The following is a 20,892-nucleotide window of genomic DNA, read 5'->3' as shown; positions in this document are numbered from 1 at the left end:
GATAGGTTCTGCCCAGGATAGGTGTGCGGTGGTTGAACTGTCACTCTGGGACCCTTCAATGTGCTCACGCCGGGACTCGGTGTATAAACTACTGACACCACCCCACCACACCCCCGTATTTCGACTTTGGTAGGGTTTTACAGCATATAATTGACACAAAATAAAGGAAGGATTTTTTTGAAACATTTTTTTTTATATTTATATGTTCGTAATAAAAAAAGCATCTGTATTTATTATATAGAAATTGTATTGTTATTTCTCGGCAGATTGTTTTTACCAACGACTGAAATGTCGGCGATGAAAAATACTGTACATACTATAAATACCATGATTTAACAGTATTTTCATATCATAAATTAAATCAGCCAAACTGATTTATGTTCATGATAATTTATGTTTATTGAAAAATGTGCATTTCTGGGTCTAAAAATCAGAATCAAGATATTAATTCTAAGTAAATATGGGCCCTGATTTACCCAACCATTTTGCAGTGTTCAACCTACATCGGATCTACATTTATATGTTAATTGTTGAATAGTTGTACATTGGTATATGTGTTTTATACTATTTAACTATGTACATGTACTGCCATGGAATAAGTCTAATGAAAGTATGTTCTGTCCTGTTCTGTTCTATGTTTTTCACGCCCGTGTCTTCGCCGATGATAAGCTGACACATTTTCAATTATTCTTTAAGAAGTACTCTTAACAACCAACTATCGAATGAGCAGAGTAGTAACGAAAAAACACAACTAAAATTCAATTCAGCCATTAATAATTGGTGTTATAAAGAGAGTTATCGCGCATGCTTATATAAAGACATTTGAGGGGCATTTCGCGCGAATTGTGGCGGATCCGTGGTCTAGTGGTAACACACTTGACTACCAATCCAGGGGTCGCAGGTTCGATTACCCGTCGCACCACTAAAATACTAATCGTCTTCCGGGAGGGACGATAAATGGTGGTTCCGTTTGACAGTGCTATACACAGGTGCACGTTAAAGAACCAGGGTAGCTCTAACCAGGGTTACATTCTGTCTGTGCACTATGCTCCAAAATCCTAAAATGACTTAACACTCTTAACGTAGCACTCGCCGAATGGGCAAGGCCCGAGTGCGAGTATAAATAAGCTTACACACACACATTTCGCACGAAGCATGTGCATTGGTTAGCATTAGTTTCAAGTTGACATTTGTTTTTGGTCTTCTGTAGTTTAGGCGAAGGCCAATAATAAACATAACATAACAAAAACTTTATTTTTGACTAAAGCACATATAGCTCATGGTATCATTACACAAATATAAAACAGAAGTATAGAATACACTTACACAATCAGTCAAACACTAGGTATTATTTAGTACACGTCACTTTGGAGACTTAAGTGATAGTCCCTGTTTAGGAGCCATGTTTCGCTCGGACAATCTCATCTCACGTCTTATCTATTGTCCTCGACCCCAATAATTTATTGTTTATAAATCATTTTAAATTCATTTCAAGCATTGCTTTAATGAGTGAAAGTATTCGGTTAACGTATACTATGGATTTTGAGGTGAGCTTTTTAGTTGTAGCTTCTGTGCTTGAACTTAGATTATACTTCAAATGCTTGGGAATATTGGCTCATTTTGTATAGTTTCAATAGAAAGTGAAGAAGTTTCCTTAAATAATCAGAAGAAAGAGGTTTAAGCGTAAAACATCTAAAATATTGTAATAACGGCTCGTAAGAAAGCATTAAAAATGGGGTATAAAATGTTCCACTTTGCCCGAGAGAATTAGTTTTGGCTTAGATTTACAAAAATGTGGTTAAATAAGTATCTGTTCACGTACTTTAAGGTTGTGTTAATAAACTTAAGTAAAATAACACAATTTCAGCAAAATTAACAAATATCGTTACCAACATAAAAAATATAAACGAGATTGATAATTCCTGGTTGCAGCTGCACGTGGTATCCTAATCTCGTTTTGAACTGTCTTAATAGATTGCCCAAACAGGCATGTGAAACGTTGTGGCCACTGTACTAGTGCCGCATTTTTTAATCCAACAGATGCATTAAGAAATAGTCCTTAGACTTGATAATATCAATACATCATTTCTGACATTCTGTTGTTCGATATTAAACGCACGCAAGGTTACAACAAGACTATTTAACGATGTAACAAATCTTCATGGTTTTTGTCTTTGTTGGTAAAAACGTTTCCCGGGCGTGTCGGTATTTCGATATGTTTTATTGGCTTTGATGGTTTTAGAGGGCTTATCAATATTTAATTACTTGGCAGTGAACAATTTTCACTAATGACACTCTTTGTTTTCCACCGTTATTGTACATAACACTGGATCCTCTATATCTGTTATTGACCATTTTTTGAATTCCAATTGTTCTATGTAATGCAGTTCTTTTGTTATGCAAGTCAACTATACTGTGTTTTGGAAATTAAAAATCTCAATCGTGAAAAGTCAGTGCCGTCGCAGACTGAACTATTTATTGATGGGATTTCAATCGAAGTTCACGTACGTATAAAGTACCATGGGAAGGTTTGCCGCGCGTTAAAGCTGTACTTGGAACTTCTAATAAGAATCAAACGTTTGCCTGGAGCCACTGTTTCAAAGGTCAAAATCACACTTCGAGGTCAATGTTTGCACGCTATGGATTTCAGCGCAACACTTCATGTTTAAATCACAATTTTGTTGCTAAATTGACTATCAGCTAAACTGTATACAAAAACTAAAGTTTAAGATATCGCGCTTAAAAGTTTACCTTTCATATCGAAGGTCAAGGTCACATTTGGAGGACATTGTTTGCACACTATTGATTTCATTGCCACACTTCACATCTAAATCACAACTTTGTAGCTATAGGAGGGATTTAAGTCAAACTTTACACAACGTTGAAGATATATCGTGATAAAATGTCTACCTCTCATATGGACGGTCAAGGTCACACTTAGAGGTCGATGTTTGCACACTATCGATTGCATTGTAAGACTTCATGTCTCAGTCATCACGTTGTACATATATGTGGGGTTTCAGCCAAACTGTATGGAGAGTTGAAGATATATCACGCTTCAAAATCTGCTTATCATATCGAAGGTCAAGGTCACACTTAGAGGTCAATGTTGCACATTTATGATTTCATTGCAACACTTCACGTCCCAGTCATAACTTTGTAACTCTGTGTGGTATTTCAGTAAAAATGTTAACAGATTTAAGATATATCGCGCTTGAATGTCTACCTTCATATTGAAGGCCAAGGTCAAACATAAAATTCAATATTGACAAATCTATATTTAATCTCATTTTTTTTCGTGTACCAACTTTAGGGTATCCTTTTTTTAATTGAAACCGAATACGATATACAAATGGCATTCCGAGTGACAATGTCCGATCGGGGGACATTTGTTGCATTCCTGCACTTTTCACATTCCTGTGGCAACTCATGTTTCATTTCACAATATGGCAGATTTTCTGCTGCATTTTGATCAAGTATGTTATTCAAGTGTATACTATCTCACTTTGTGTAAAGTAAAGTTTGAAGAGCACTTCTGGGTCAGTATTCATAAAACAACTTCAGTAATTTCCTAACTTAAGTGGATTTCTTAAAATTTTCATATTCAAATTAAAGTAAAAGTATAAGTGCTATTAACATAAATTTACTCTATATTGACTGTAATACCCAATTTTCTTCATGTTAACATGTCTATGAAAATGAAATCAAAGAAAATTGGGTATTACAGTCATTATAGAGTATTTATATCATATGACTAGCGAGATAATAAAAAATTGACTTCAGTTCGGAAACCACTTCATTTCGGCAACGACTTAAGTTCGGAAACGACTTCAGTTCGGAAACGACTTCAGTTTGGAAACGAGTTCGGAAACGACTTAAGTACGGAAACGACTTCAGTTCGGAAACGACTTCAGTTTGGAAACGAGTTCGGAAACGACTTAAGTTCGGAAACGACTTCGGAAACGAGTTCGGAAATGAGTTCGGAAACGACTTTAGATCGGAAACGATTTCAGTTCGGAAACGACTTAAGTTCGGAAACGAGTTCGGAAACGACTTAAGATGTTTAATGAATACCGCTCCAGTTCTTCCGTACTGCATTAATTAATATATAAGATGTGAATAATTATGTTGTCAGCCTCTAGATTACGTTTACTTGTTGAGAACCAACGAGTGTAAATACTTGTAACCAACAGTTCGTATAAATAATGGACTTACGTCTGACGTGAAATACATTTTAACGGGCTGTCTAAAAATGTATAACATGGGCATATATAGGATCTGGCGAAAGAGGATTTTAACAACGATGCTGCCCACCTGCAGACTTGGAAATAAAACAAACAAACTATAAAATTGTGTATTGCGGGTTGCGAGGGGGAGGGGGTGGGGGGATAGTCGGTAGGGATCTGACTTGGGCTCAGGCGATTTTGCCCGAGAATAATTTGTTAAATCATCATTGGTGACTGAAATAAATATGGAAATAGCTAAATGTTAAGAAACATGTATTGTTGGCGAAAATATTTATATTTTTTACAAGACATGCTTGACAAAGGTTGTAGCGGGGAACTTGGTCCGATACTGTCCCCAATATCTACTTGGGTATGCATATGATATGGTAATCGGAACGTTACATGTCACATTTCACGCACCTGTAGATGAATCTGTTTTGGCAACTTGAACTTTTGTAAACAATGTCAGCAAAATTTGTGGTTCACGCACGTATCTTCTCTAGCTTATTTGAATGCAAATGAGAAATAAAAACCTTGACAAGATAGATTAAGTCGCATTTGAGGTCTTACTGTTCGACTGGAGCTGTACTTTGTTTGTGGTATTACTTAAAACTGTAGCAGTTTGGAGATTTAGCAGGATGAAAAAGAAATATGTAAGTTCAAATGAATCTTTAATAGTAGTTTGGAGGTTTTTGGAATTGAACAATAAATATGTAAGTCCAGCTTTATTTTGTTTGTAGTGTACAAAATTAAACAGTAGCAGCTTCGAGGTTTAGCGAATTGACGAAGAAATATGTAAGTTCAGCTGTATTTTGTCTTTAGTACACTTTAACTGTTGCAGTTTGGAGGTTTAGCGAAATTGCGAAGAAATATGTAAGTTCAGCTGTATTTTGTTTGTAGCGTACTAAAACAGTAGCAGTTATAAGGTTTGGCGAAATGACGAAGAAATATGTAAGTTCAGCTGTATTTTGTTTGTAGTGTACTAAAACAGTAGCAGTTATAAGGTTTAGCGAAATTGCGAAGAAATATGTAAGTTCAGCTGTATTTTGTTTGTAGTGTACTTAAACAGTAGCAGTTATAAGGTTTGGCGAAATGACGAAGAAATATGTAAGTTCAGCTGTATTTTGTTTGTAGCGTACTAAAACAGTAGCAGTTATAAGGTTTAGCGAAATGACGAAGAAATATGTAAGTTCAGCTGTATTTTGTTTGTAGTGTACTAAAACAGTAGCAGTTATAAGGTTTGGCGAAATGACGAAGAAATATGTAAGTTCAGCTGTATTTTGTTTGTAGTGTACTAAAACAGTAGCAGTTATAAGGTTTGGCGAAATGACGAAGAAATATGTAAGTTCAGCTGTATTTTGTTTGTAGCGTACTAAAACAGTAGCAGTTATAAGGTTTGGCGAAATGACGAAGAAATATGTAAGTTCAGCTGTATTTTGTTTGTAGTGTACTAAAACAGTAGCAGTTATAAGGTTGAGCGAAATTGCGAAGAAATATGTAAGTTCAGCTGTATTTTGTTTGTAGCGTACTAAAACAGTAGCAGTTATATGTAAGTTCAGCTGTATTTTGTTTGTAGCGTACTAAAACAGTAGCAGTTATAAGGTTTGGCGAAATGACGAAGGAATATGTAAGTTCAGCTGTATTTTGTTTGTAGCGTACTAAAACAGTAGCAGTTATAAGGTTTGGCGAAATGACGAAGAAATATGTAAGTTCAGCTGTATTTTGTTTGTAGCGTACTAAAACAGTAGCAGTTATAAGGTTTAGCGAAATGACGAAGAAATATGTAAGTTCAGCTGTATTTTGTCTTTAGTACACTTAAACATGTTAGCAGTTATGGAGGTTTAGGCGAAATTGACGAAGAAATATGTAAGTTCAGCTGTATTTTGTTTGTAGCGTACTAAAACAGTAGCAGTTATAAGGTTTGGCGAAATGACGAAGAAATATGTAAGTTCAGCTGTATTTTGTTTGTAGCGTACTAAAACAGTAGCAGTTATAAGGTTTGGCGAAATGACGAAGAAATATGTAAGTTCAGCTGTATTTTGTTTGTAGCGTACTTCAACATGTAGCAGTTATGGAGGCTTAGCGAAATGACGAAGAAATATGTAGATTTAGGTAGCAGATTGGAGGTTTAGCGAAATGACGAAGAAATATGTATGTTCAGCTGTATTTTGTTTGTAGCTACTTTAATTGTAGCAGTTTGGAGATTGAGCGAAATTGCGAAGAAAAATGTAAGTTCAGCTGTATTTTGTTTGTAGCGTACTTTAATTGTAGCAGTTTGGAGATTTAGCGAAATTGCGAAGAAATATGTAATGTTCAGCTGTATTTTGTTTGTAGCGTACTTAAACTAGTAGCAGATTAGGAGGCTTAGGCGAAATGACGAAGAAATATGTAAGTTCAGCTGTATTTTGTTTGTAACTGTACTTCAACTGTAGCAGTTTGGAGGCTTAGCGAAATGGCGAAGAAATATGTAGGTTCAGGTTTTTTTTGGCAATTCATACAGTGCCCTCTAAACTTATGAGTTTGTCGAACATTATAACATACCATTTTATTTGGTTTTGAAGTACAGCTAGAACATGTCTGATATAACTTTAACCACGTTTAATTAATATGCACTCTTAACAATTCATATATGTAGATAAGATTAAGTTTAATATCAGATTAATTGGCTTTTTGAATGAGGATGCACCGGAAAATTATACTCAACAACATGCATTAAAAGTAATTTATTAAAAGAAGCACGTGTTTTTATCACAGTTGATGGGTTTATTGTATTTGATGTATTGATCTGAGACATAAAAAAACTTCTGGTTCTACCCTAGGCCAAAAAAGATGGTTTGGTTAGTGTTACATCCTTTTCAAAAACAGGTAGGGTAGGTAGGCTTTTTATTTTTAATTAGGCTTTATATAAGGATGAGGTAAAGCTTCGTACATATTATACAAGAAGGAATATAATTATGTAATTTATAGTACAATCTAATTATGAAGCAACTGCATTAATGTTCGCTGAACGTCGAAGAAGCATTGTGAATATATTTAGATACATATCTTATAGTGATTGTAACTTTTGAAACATTAAAATTATAACTGAGGACTAATAAAGGTATTCCGTGAACTTGTCATATTGTATTATACAATATTATAGACGTAAATCAAAGTAAAAAGGAAAAAGCAAGCAAACACAAATGGAATGTAGATTCAACCATATTAGTATTGCATAGTTTAATATTCGTTGTAAATGTGCAGCATTATTGTACCTTTCAACTTCTATTACAAATCATATGGGAACATTAATAGACGTTTTTGTTCTTTATTGAAACTTAAATAGTTTACGTGACATTTAATTGTTGAGTGTACAATTTTATGACTGCTGTGGGAAATATGATAGAAGAAAACATCTTCGTCTGGTGTAAGAAGAATTGTGCGAATAGTTAACCTTCAATAGGTCTTCTCTGTGACATGAAACTTATTTTCATTTACACATTTAAGTTCGAGTTTTATTACTTTCAAAGCCCATCATTTATCATTTAAGACACACACACAAATAAGAAGTGCACGGTATATTTAAAAGATAAAATAAACAGCAAACCGTATTGTATAATTCTTTTGGTATCAAATTTAGAACGATGCATCACATTACTACTATTCAATCTGAAGTGTAGCAAATTAATCTAATGCATAAATCTGTAAACCGCTCATTGTACAGAGGAGCGAATATGAGCACTATATACAAGTCAGATGCACTCAATACATTAACCTTATTGCGATCCGAATTTTTAACCTTACTTATTAAGTATTTAGGGACAACAAGCTACATTACGTGTATATGTATTGAAATTTTTGAATCATTGGTTGTTGTTGTTTTTACTGCTACTGCTGTTGTTGTTGTTGTCTTCTTCTTCTTCTTCTTCTTCTTCTTCTTCTTCTTCTTCTTCTTCTTCTTCTTCTTTTTCTGGACGATCGCTGGTATCCGCTTTTCTGGTGATATATTCATATAAATAACTAGCATGAATACATAAATGTAGGAAATGATGTATCCGATTCATGAATTTATTAATTTAAGATGTGATACGTGAGAAAAAAAAGTGTCTGTTTTCAACGAAAGGCGATGTCAGTAAACAGTAGAATCATAAATATCAAATTCCAATGCCATTTTGGAAATTAATGTATCACGCATCTGACATGGAAAATATTATGCACGCTAGCGCACAGTGGTCAGAAAAAGGCTCAGGGAGAGCAATATTTCATAAGCATATATACATTGTAGAGAGATGATTTTTCTACCTTCTGTACCCTGAGCGTTAAACAAAGTAGGACTAAAATCGGGACCGAAAAAACGTTTCGAAAATAGCGATAATTTCGGATAAACGGTGTTCGGAATAGCTGTGTTTAAATGAAGAGAGCTGATTTTTCTTACTTTTGTACCCTGAGCGTTTTTTCTATCTCCTGTACCCTGAGCGTTAAACAAAGTAGTTATAAAATCGGGACCGAAAAATGGTTTCAAAATAAGCGTTAATTTCGGATAAACGATGTTCGGAATAGTGGTGTTTAAAATGTAGAGAGCTTAATTTTCTTTCTTCTGTACCCTGAGCGTTGGAGGAGTGTATGGGCGATACCAGATGGGTCAGCCAGTAGAAGGCAGTATCGGCAATCATACAATACCGATTCTGCCACACATGGGTCTCTTTTGAAACAAACCAATGCATGGGTGTATTGGTATTGGGTGAAGGGCGCCTTTTTACTCAAAAATTTAATAGGGCAATTCTATTTAGAGGAAGTTTTAAGTTTAGTAGGACGTACATTGAAGCCAACGGACAGTATCGTTTTTGGTGACAAATTCTAGGCCATACCTGAAAGGGATTTATTTTCCGTTGCTACTCCAACTGCTCACGACCTTGTCAAGCCATGTGCTCTTTACGTAATCTAGGTCAACAAGTGATCATGTGATATACCAGTGTTTTTATTGGATAACGCTAATCGTGATGATAAATTGAATATAAAACTGTCCATATGTGTATCTTTCAAGGCTGGTATTCAATATAAGTCTTGAATGGATCTAAGAACGATGTAGCTAATCGGATTACTTGTTATTTATATATATCTGACCAGTAGAGTGAATGAAGTCACTGATGCATGACTATAAGATTTACTTAAGTTGAATATAGAATACCACACCTGGTAACTATTTGAACGTTTCTATCTTCAGGAAATTGAGGTCATCCGAATGGACGAGGAAAAGGCGCACGCGCACGAGAATGGTTCCGTGGCAACCAAGCCTCTCACAGGCCCGGTCAAAATTGAGGACGAATCGGAAGACTCGGACTGTCCGCTTGTCTACAAGATCAGCGATCGACCGCCCGTACACCTTATTATATTCTTCGGTTTCCAGGTAAAGTGCAAATATTTCATTTTTTTTATTTTTGACAAAGGATTTGTATTAAAGTGACACCTTTATTCCAAATCATTACATACCCATGTATAACAAAGACAATTTTTGACTGATAAGCCTTAAACTACTTACTAAATAATGCATTTATGGAAAATATTAACTACTGATAACAAGATTGTAACCATGAATTTAATAGCAGAAAGCGCAAAAATATTAAATAATTGGTGAATGCTAAAAGATTTACTGTGGTCTACTATTGTGTCATAAGGTAGAAATACTGTGTTTTATGCTTATTTCTTTCAAATTAAACTCGATATCCTTCATACGCAACTTTGTTTTCAACATTTATTCATCACTTTTGGAATATTCAAACAATATTGTTAATTGTGGTTAATCTTATTTGGTAGTAAGAGTGCATCTTTAATATATTTGCTGTCGGTCAAATTTCCGTCACATAAATTATTTTGTTTTTACTTTGAGGGTATTGAAATTTGTGGATTAACCTAAAATCAGAGTTTTTGACTTCGGAGATAACACATTATGTCAGACATTTAGTTCCTCTTTTAGTTTTATACGATAACAAACTGGTCTAAAAGGGGACACATGCTAATTGGTCACTTATCAAAACAATGCGCGATATTTTAAAGTTGTTAGTACGAAAGGAAATGGCTACAAGTAATTATAATTCGATATCACATACTTAAATATGGACGCACCCAATTATATGTTACAGCAAGCCGTGATCTCTATCGCCCATCAGCTGGTCGTGTCCCTCCTCGTGGCGGAAGTCGTCTGCGCGTCGAACGACAGCGCGTTCAAGGCACGGCTGCTTAGCTCCACCCTCTTCATGACCGGGTTAACTACGCTTCTTATGGTCACACTCGGCGTCAGGTTCGTACCGAAATCTGTGATCAGGGTTTAACAATAAAATGAACCCTTTTACAAAACGTACAGTAATAGCTACTGCACCGACGACCAGTTTTCAGTGTTAAAAATATTCAAGAGCATCTCGCACGTTGTTTAATTTAATTCACGAGAGTAGTGGGTGAATTATTGTTTTGCGCCATGTTGTCAATGACAACGTCCAATAACTTGTGTGCGGTATAAGCGACTAGCGTTGTCCGCACACTAGTTATTGAACGGTCACAAGTTAAGCTCCGCCTACACAGTACATGTATACGTACCTGTTATTTTTCTGATATGGGCGTTAATGTATAGACGATAAAATGGTAAAGGATATTTTATATCATATGCCGTTCAAAACTTTTTAGAAAAAATGGACAACCGTTAATTTGGGATAAAGGAACCGCAATATGAGCTTGTAATTTTTTGTTTGGTCGATTTAACCCAGGGGCAAGCAGGTTGGGGGTGGAGGATGGAAGGCTAAATCTGTTATTCAGGCAAAATACAAAATAATGTGTTCTTGTTGTCTATAATCCATCTACATTGTACGTGTATGGAGCACTTCTAAAACTCCACTGAGGGCATTCACCGGTTGTCGTCAATGCGTTCACCCCTCACTCACAAAAGTGAACTTGACTATTCTATTTCAGATTACCGCTGTTCCAGGGCGCGGCCATTGAGTACTTATCCCCCCTCCTGCTACTTGGCACAGTGGACTCGACTTTCTGTACGACCACACAGACGAACCCAAAGTGTCTTATCGTTGGTAGGCATTGTATTTATATACATTGTCATATTTATCATGATGATAATGATTTGCTTTCAACAAAACTAAATTCAGTGGTCAACATTATATTTTGTCCAATGAGAAGGCAGTATTTCTCAAGTTTTCCAATATATTTATTTCAGTAAATAAACAGTCAACCATTATTGATTTTAATCAGTTGAAGCATTATATATGAACAGTTGTTGGACCAGTAAGTGGGTAGTTAACACAATAAAAATATTATAATGTAGAAGAGTAAAAACTTTTGCATCAAAACATTCATTAAGTACTAGGCTTGATCATTCAACTTTCGGGGTTGTTTAAAGGTCTGCCAATTGCCAATTGTTCCTTGCGTCAGATTTTGCGTTGACAATGTGTCAGCTAATCAGGTAGTATTCTAAGACAGTAAGATGACCTGAAGTAACATTTTAATGATTGAGAAGGGGTGGTTCACTATGCTCTCCCCTACCTTTCTTAATCATTAAAATGTTACTTCATGTCATTTAACTATAACATAGCAATTTCAATATAATTCTCAAGATTCTTAATTGAATAAAGAATCATAAAGTTTGACTTCAAGTTGGCATATATAATAATGATAATGATATGTGTATCAGTTCTGTCTTAACAAAAGCTTATGATTACTTTTTTTATATATATAATATTAGTGCTTATTCAAATGATTATTATAATTTTGAGTAATAATGACTTTATATATGAAAAGTGAGTCCTAATTTGCTGGAACACAACAGGACTAAATGAAAACTTTTTCTTAAGGGTAGTTAATCAAGTAAATAAATACATTCTGAAAATGAAATATATTCTGATAATTCATTCACTGTATTATTCCAGAGCAGGCAGTTAACAATGCAAGTGCTGTAATATCTGGAACAACAATGGCATCACTGGCTGACAATGTCACATCACCTGCGGAATATGACAAAATCATCAACGCTGTATCATCGGTAAGAAAACAAGAGCTTTTAGATACCTCAGTGCTCTAGCTAGGTCTAAAAAGCAGGGTGGGGCACCCTGCAGCCCTTTTAAGCACCCCATTACCTTTACCAGCATCCCCCATGCCCTGTTCCAGCACCCTGCTGCTTTTGTCCTTCACACTGTTGTCCCCTTTAGTTTGACAGAGTCAATTTTCAGAAATAGGTATAAAAATAATAAATATACATAATTTGACACTACAAATGTTTAGTATTGAAAGAAGCTACAACTTATACACAATAAGAATTGCACATTGGCCCTTTTAAGTGCCCCATTAAGGCTCATTCACTGTGTATCAAAGGTGACTCTAAATCTACCTCTCAAGCACCAAAATCTACCCCTCAAGCACCCAGATCTACCTCTCAAGCACCCAGATCTACCTCTCAAGCACAGATCTACCTCTCAAGCACCAAAATCTACCCCTCAAGCACCAAAATCTACCCCTAAAGTACCCAGATCTACCTCTCAAGCACAGATCTACCTCTCAAGCACCAAAATCTACCCCTCAAGCACCAAAATCTACCCCTCAAGCACCCAGATCTACCTCTCAAGCACCCAAATCTACCCCTCGAACACCCAAATCTACCCCACAAGCACCCAAATCTACCTATCAAGCACCCAAATCTACCTCTCTGGAGACCCAAATCTACCTCTCTGGAAACCCAAATCTACCTCTTTGGGGACCCAAATCTACCTTTCAGGGGACCCAAATCAAGCAACCAAATCTACCTTTCAAGCACCCAAATCTACCTCTCAGGGGACCCCAATCAAGCAACCAAATCTACCTATCAAGCACCCAAATCTACCTCTCAGGGGACCCCAATCTACCTATCAAGCACCCAAATCTACCTCTCAGGGGACCCCAATCTACCTATCAAGCACCCATATGTACCTCTTTGGAGACCCAAATCTACCTCTCTGGAGACCCAAAACTACCTCTAAGGAGACCCAAATCTACCTCATAGGAGACCCAAATCTATCTCATTGAAGACCCAAATCTACCTATCAAGCACCAAAATCTACTTCTCGAGAGACCCAAATCATCCTCTGCAGCACCCAAAGTCTCCAGCATCCAAAATCATCTTTCCGACCCCAAATCTATCTCTTTGTAGACCTAAATTTACTTCTATGTAGACTTTAATCCAGGCTGCTTTAATCTACTTCTGTGGCACTGCCAGAGGTTCACAAGTCGTGTTAGGTGAAATTTAAGTTGTATGGGAGGTTGTTTATATGAAACAAAAAAATAATATCTCTTCATCGAAATGGCAGTTTCCTTTACAGGACGTGTTGTTGACATTTCAAAAGATGATAAGATTGCTAGAGTTAATATATACAACATACCACTGTATGACCTTTCTCAATGACAAATTCATCACGCAACAATTCCCCACCGATACATGAAAGCTGAATGTATTAAGAATTCTGTATATTTTTGGAGTTTTTCTTGCATGCTATTGGGACCACAAAATGACAGGCTAGAAGTGTCCTCATTGATTGTATTTCCGTTAAACTGTCTCTGTCGATTATTCCCATTTCATCCTGATGCAATCTGCTGTAGGCGGTATTTTGTTTCAGTGTGGTTGACATTTGTCATTTTCCAGCTAAATAAGGTTGCTGTGGATTAAGTTATGTGGGAAAGGAATTTGGATGCTTACTGCGAAGTCTTCAGATATAAATTTTTCTTACTTTAAACTCTGAAAATGCTAATGGCAAAACCAGTATAACATTTTATCTTTTCCATATTTTATCAACATGTATTTGGAGCTAACCAGAGGTTTAATTAATACCTTGTTTAGCTAATTGTGCAGCTTTGTTTAAATGTTCTTTTTTTTGTTCTTTTTTTAGTCGGCAAATACAGGCAGATTGTATCAGCCTATTGAACATATTCCTTTCATGTTTTATGCATATTGCATGGGATTGATTTTATCATTTCATAATTTCACAATACAGTGTAGTCATTTAAAGCTGCACTCTCTCAGATTGACCGTTTTGACAACTTTTTATTATTTTTTGTCTAGAAATAAGGCAATTTTGGCATGTATGTCTGGAAACAAGTGATAGAAGACTGCTGACAAAAAATCAGATCACAGCTTTTCATATTTACGTAGGCAAATTTATGCAATGCAGGTGTTTTGTCAACCTCCTGTTGTGATGACTAGTTGTACTTAATTTATGACTCTTACTATGCTTGACTTACAGGTACAGGGTTTTCTGATGAGATCGGGCACCTTTATTGGGCTTCCAGGCATCTGTCTGACCCTCAGTACTGTTCATGTTCACATAGTTTTGTTTTCAGATTTAACATTATGACTCTAACTGTGCATTACTAACATGTTACTAATACGCAGGTACAGGGTCTTCTGATAGAAGCGGGCTCTTTAAATGGGTTTATGGGCGTCTTTTTGACCTTGGTATTGTTTATGTTTACATAGTCCCGTTCTCAGATATAAGTTTTCACTCTAACATTGTTCTACTTGGCAGCTGCAAGGATCTCTGATGGTAGCGGGCTCTTTAAATGGGTTAATGGGCATCTCTTTGACCCCAGTATTGTCAATGTTCACATAGTCTCGTTCTCAGATATGAGATTATCACTCTAACATTGTTCTACTTGACAGCTGCAAGGATCTCTGATGGTAGCAGGTGCCATCCACACATTTGTGGGCTTTACCGGGCTTGTGGGTGTCCTGCTTTAAATGGGTTAATGGGCATCTCTTTGACCCCAGTATTGTCAATGTTCACATAGTCTCGTTCTCAGATATGAGATTATCACTCTAACATTGTTCTACTTGACAGCTACAAGGATCTCTGATGGTAGCGGGTGCCATCCACACATTTGTGGGCTTTACCGGGCTTGTGGGTGTCCTGCTTTAAATGGGTTAATGGGCATCTCTTTGACCCCAGAATTGTCAATGTTCACATAGTCTCGTTCTCAGATATGAGATTATCACTCTAACATTGTTCTACTTGACAGCTACAAGGATCTCTGATGGTAGCGGGTGCCATCCACACATTTGTGGGCTTTACTGGGCTTGTAGGTGTCCTTCTCCGCTTCATCGGGCCCATGACTATCATCCCCGCAGTCCTGCTCATTGGTCTCTTCATGATCAAGGCCACCGCTAAGTTTGTCTACGTCAACTGGATTGTGGCTCTCATGTATGTACACAGACAGACAGGAATAAAATGTATTCTTTAAAGGGATTAGACACCAGATGAAACAATTGCGAGAAAAAAAGAAAATTGTCAAAAAACTTAAATAAAGTTAATATGGCCGTGTACAACGCATTGAATTTTTTCAAACTGATGTATCACATTGCTTACAACACATGTACAATGTATCTTTCACAGTTTTTATGTATTTTTCCAATTTGAAATTTACTGGCTTTGTCTACCACGCAAATACCTGTAAGTTTAGAAGGGTAAACTCAGCTGAGACACCAGCAAAATATTCTCTTAATCATGTAAAGTAATGTATTATTGGTTTCATACTAGTTTGTAATGACATTTCTAAGCTTGTTTTGAGGAAACACTGTTTTTGCTGATTTAGGGACCATCTGGTGTCTATTCCCTTTAATATAATATTTGCATGCAGTTCAGGTTTCAATAAGATACCTAAGTCATAAACGTTGATAAACCTTATGCAGTGACACCTGTTAAGTTACAAGCAGAATCAATGCAAAAAAATATCAATACAATGTTTTTTATTGAAACACAGTCTACGTCAAAAACAAGGTTATACCTAGAAATATAGGATTTTAAACCTTATAGAAATGGAGTCCAGATTATGTGTATATTTATTAGCTCACCTGTCACTTTGTGACAAGGTGAGCTTTTGTGATCGCCTTTTGTCTGGCGTCCGTCGTGCGTCGTCCGTCAACAATTTACTTAAGACATCTCCTCCTTAACGGCTGGGCCAATATTAATAAAACTTCATAGGGATGTTCCTTGGGTGGTCTTCTATCAAAGTTGTTCAAAGAATTCAATTCCATGCAGAACTCTGGTTGCCATGGTAACCAAAAGGAAAAAACTTTAAAAATCTTCTTCTCCCAAACCACAAGGCTTAGGCCGTTGATATATGGTAGGTAGGATCACCAAATGGTCCTCTACCAAGATTTTTAATTTATGGCCCTTGGGTCAAAATTGGCCCCGCCCCGGGAGGTCATGGGTTTTCTCAATATGTTTATAGTTAAAACTTCAAAAATCTTCTCCTCTGAACTTACTTGGCCTAGAGCTTAGATATTTGGCATGATTCATCGTCTAGTGGACCTCTACAAAGTTTGTTCAAATTATAGCCCTTGGGTCAAAATTGGCCCCGCCCCTGGGGGGTCATGGGTATTCTCTATATGTTTATAGTTAAAACTTCAAAAATCTTCTCCTCTGAACTTACTTGGACTAGAGCTTAGATATTTGGCATGATTCATCATCTAGTGGACCTTTACAAAGATTGTTCAAATTATGGCCTTGGGGTCAAAATTGGCCTCGCCCCGGGGGGTCATGGGTTTTCTCTATATGTTTATAGTGAAAACTTCAAAAATCTTCTCCTTTGAACTTACTTGGACTAGAGCTTAGATATTTGGCATGATTCATCGTCTAGTGGACCTCTACAAAGATTGTTCAAATTATGGCCTTGGGGTCAAAATTGGCCCCCCCCGGGGGGTCATAGGTATACTTGATATGTTTATAGTTAAAACTTCAAAAATCTTCTCCTCTTAACTTACTTGGACTAGAGCTTAGATATTTGGCATGATTCATCGTCAAGTGGACCTCTACAAAGATTGTTCAAATTATGGCCCTGGGGTCAAAATTGGCCCCGCCCCTGGGAGGTCATGGGTTTTCTCTATATGTTTTTAGTAAAAAAAATCAAAAATCTCCTCTGAACTTACGTTGCTTAGAGCTTAGATATTTGGCATGATTCATCGTCTAGTGGACCTCTACAAAGATTGTTCAAATTATAGCCTTGGGGTCAAAATTGGCCCCGCCCCGGGGGGTTAGGGTATTCTCTATATGTTTATAGTTAAAACTTCAAAAATCTTCTCCTCTGAACTTACTTGGACTAGAGCTTAGATATTTGGCATGATTCATCGTCTAGTGGACCTCTACAAAGATTGTTCAAATTATGGCCTTGGGGTCAAAATAGGCCCCGCCCCCTTGGGGGGTCATGGGTTTTCTCTATATGTTTATAGTGAAAACTTCAAAAATCATCTCCTCTGAACTTACGTGGCTTAGAGCTTAGATATTTGGCATGGTTCATCGTCTAGTGGACCTCTACAAAGTTTGTTCAAATTATGGCCCTGGGGTCAAAATTGGCCACACCCCGGGGCTGATGGGTTTTCTCTATATGTGTTATAGTGAAAACTTAAAAAATCATCTCCTCTGAACATACGCGGCTTAGAGCTTAGATATTTGGCATGATTCATCGTCTAGTGGACCTCTACAAAGTTTGTTCAAATTATGGCCCTGGGGTCAAAATTGGCCACACCCCGGGGCTGATGGGTTTTCTCTATATGTGTTATAGTGAAAACTTAAAAAATCTTCTCCGAACTCACAAAGACAAGTAAGGTCTTAATTTAAACTGGATAACATATTAAGTTACACATACCAATTTTCAATATGGGCCACATACAACAATTAATAACAAATATACATATATAGATACACACGTAAAATCAAGTAGTGACAGGAGCTTAGATATTTGGCATGATATATCATCTAGTTGACTTGTACCAATATTGTTCAATCTTTGGCCCTGGGGTTAAAAAATGGCCCCACCCGTGCGGTCATGGGTTTCCTTATATATGTATATGATGAAATCTTCTTCTCCGAAACCAAAAGGCGAAGGCCTTAGATATGTGGTATGAAGCATCGTTTATCGGACCACTATTAAGATTGTTCAAACTTTAGCCCTGGGGTCAAAATTGGCCACGCCCCGTGTTCATAGGCTTAGGTTTTCAATATTTGTATATAATGAAGGAATGTGCAATATATGACAGGTGAGCGATTCAGGGCCATTTGGCCCTCTTGTTTTTATTTGAAATTATGTTGGAAGGGAAACTATTAAAAGTAAAAGACATTTATGAATCCGGGACCAGCCAAAGTACTTTGAGCTTTCGTGATTATCGAGCCAAGTGGGAATGCTTAAGTATGCAGAGTAAAACAGAATCAGTTCCAATCTAGTTCAGGCCAAAATGAAAATCAAGCCAAGCGATATTGAGCCAACTGGTTTTGACTGTACTTTAGTAGCTATCTGTATATTTATATAACCCAGCTGCATTGCTTCATTTTTAACTTTACATCATCCATCTAACTAATTCTAACTGTTGTACGGAGGACACATATTACATGCTTGACTGGAAACTAGAACATGTCAACTCCTATAACAACATTCAGAACTTGTCAATGACTAGCTAAACCGATCCTCAAACTTTGAAGGGATGTTGGTCATCAACTTAAATAACCCAACAGACATTTAAAGTGATACTCTTATTCAAAATCAATACATACACAGTATAACAAACATCAATTTTGACTGGTAGACCTTTAATTACTTAGTAAATAATGCATTTATGGAAAATATTAATTACTGAAAACAAGATTGCAACCGTGAATCTAATAGCAGAAAGCACAAAAATATATAATGATTGGTGAATGCTAAAAGATTTACTGTGATCTACTATAGTCTCATTAGGTAGAAATACCGTATTTTATGCTCAATTCTTTCAAACTAAACTCAGTTACCCTTCATAAGATACATTGCTTTCGACATTTATTCATCCTTTTTGGAATACTAAAACAATATCATTAATTGTGGTAAGTTTGTTATTAAGGAGTAATAGTGCATCTTTAATGCAAAATAACTACATGTGTAATTGTCTGCTATAGGGGTGGGGGAATTCGTGTTTTACAAATAGTTCTTGTTTATATTATGGTTTATAGGTTCATGTTCTGGTTGAAGTCAGTTGTATTAGTGTTCTAGAAAAAATGACAACTTACACAAGTCCCTATTCATGATAAGCTGGGAAGATGGGAAGTACAAAATATGGTTATGATAATAAGAACATTTGCTGCATGAACTCTTGAATACAGAGTGGGGCATCTGATGTTTATGCACCATGTAATTTAATTATACACTTCAACTGTTATGGAGATTTTCGTGGCTATTTTGTATGAAAACAGCATGCCTTTTTAATTTTTGTGTTAAACTGTTTTCTGCAAATCTGCATTAATTTTACTGTAAACTGGTTAAAATGGCAGTTTAGTTGGGTTCTTTTAACTTTATAAACATTCAATTGAGCAGATTGTTCAGAAATTTGTTAAAGTTAACAACATTATTAACATCATCATTGTTAACTTTCAAATCGATATTGCTCTGTAAGTTTCACATATATAATTATGATTTGCAGAAATTCCTAACAAGAATTGAGACGACTGTTCACCTTTAAAAGTTAACAACCATGTCGTTAATCGTGTTGTTAACATTAACAAATTTCTGAACAATTGGGCCATTGTTTACTTTCAGAAATACCAAAAATCTCTAAAAATATGCATAAAAGGAAAGGAAATCTTGTTGTTCACAGAAAAACTATATTTTCACTCATTGCTTCACCAGTCATGAACATACGGTATTCTACGACACTGGTGAAAATAAATATGGTCTTACACTGAAATCAACAAAAATCTACTATTTCGTACTAAATTTAATTCAAGGAATATATAGATAGCATCTTAAGGCATTTAAACAAGTGCTTGCTTCCATTAAAATAAATGATAAAAACAACAAAAACTGTAGCTTTATAAGTTGCTAATTTTGCTGTTAGCACCAGCTTTCAAAGCTGTTGGTCAAAATTTGCAAAGGACATTATATTATCTAATAACACAAAACGCCCTCATATTTTTATTAGTTCAAAACCAAGGGGAGGCAGGTTACAGACAGAGAAATTAAACAGTTAAGCTTACTAAGATGGCACCATGGCTGTTGTAAAACTTTAAAAACCTAGAAGCTTATAAAAAATAACAATGTTAATGTGTAGCGCTATATTTTTCAGTACAGCATCTGTAACATTGATCCTGACCCTGTACCTCGGAAAGAAGAAGACACCCCTGCCAAACTGGAATCGAAAGAAGGGTTTCCACATCCTCTGGTACCCACTACACCAGGTGTTCGCTGTAAGTTCTTTATTTTTCAAGATATCCTGAAGGTAATGTGTTAATCAGAATCACTAGTAAATTTTACTGTAACAGTTGTTGTTTGCAAAAAGACTTAGAAGTTAGCTCAATTCAGGTAACGTGCCTTGCAAATAAACTGGCAGGTAGTGCCTTGCAAATAAACTGGCAGGTAGTGCCTTGCAAATAAACTGGCAGGTAGTGCCTTGCAAATAAACTGGGAGGTAGTACCTTGCAAATAAACTGGCAGGTAGTGCCTTGCAACTTAACTGGCAGGTAGTGCCTTGCAAATAAACTGGCAGGTAGTGCCTTGCAAATAAACTGGCAGGTAGTGCCTTGCAAATAAACTGGCAGGTGTTGGTTCGAGGCCTGCAGTAACGATATTTTTTCTCTCAGATTTTCGTGTTTTAATATTTAACCAAAGTTTGATTTGTATGCATTGTTGTAAGAATTGGTCCAAA

General features: G+C 36.3%; 1 protein-coding gene across 7 annotated transcripts in view; it reads left to right on the top strand.

The window, feature by feature from the left end:
* Positions 1 to 20,892, top strand: part of LOC128211324 (solute carrier family 23 member 2-like) — a 46,022-nt gene that overhangs the window by 10,957 nt on the left and 14,173 nt on the right. For 4 of the 7 annotated variants that reach the window (XM_052915988.1, XM_052915992.1, XM_052915994.1 and 1 more), the window contains exons 2-7: positions 9,430 to 9,612; positions 10,346 to 10,503; positions 11,166 to 11,281; positions 12,134 to 12,246; positions 15,246 to 15,427; positions 20,314 to 20,434. In XM_052915988.1, coding sequence (XP_052771948.1) covers positions 9,430 to 9,612; positions 10,346 to 10,503; positions 11,166 to 11,281; positions 12,134 to 12,246; positions 15,246 to 15,427; positions 20,314 to 20,434 — 873 coding nt within the window. Of the gene's footprint in view, positions 1 to 4,640; positions 4,880 to 8,417; positions 8,693 to 9,429; positions 9,613 to 10,345; positions 10,504 to 11,165; positions 11,282 to 12,133; positions 12,247 to 15,067; positions 15,132 to 15,245; positions 15,428 to 20,313; positions 20,435 to 20,892 lie in introns of those variants that run through there. The other 3 variants (XM_052915989.1, XM_052915990.1, XM_052915993.1) reach the window with 3 other exon arrangements.

This window comes from Mya arenaria, chromosome 12 (assembly GCF_026914265.1).
Source record: "Mya arenaria isolate MELC-2E11 chromosome 12, ASM2691426v1".
In the NCBI taxonomy this organism is placed as follows: Eukaryota; Metazoa; Mollusca; class Bivalvia; order Myida; family Myidae; genus Mya; species Mya arenaria.
Note: the sequence above shows the minus strand (reverse complement) of the source record. Positions and strands in the feature narration are given on the sequence as shown.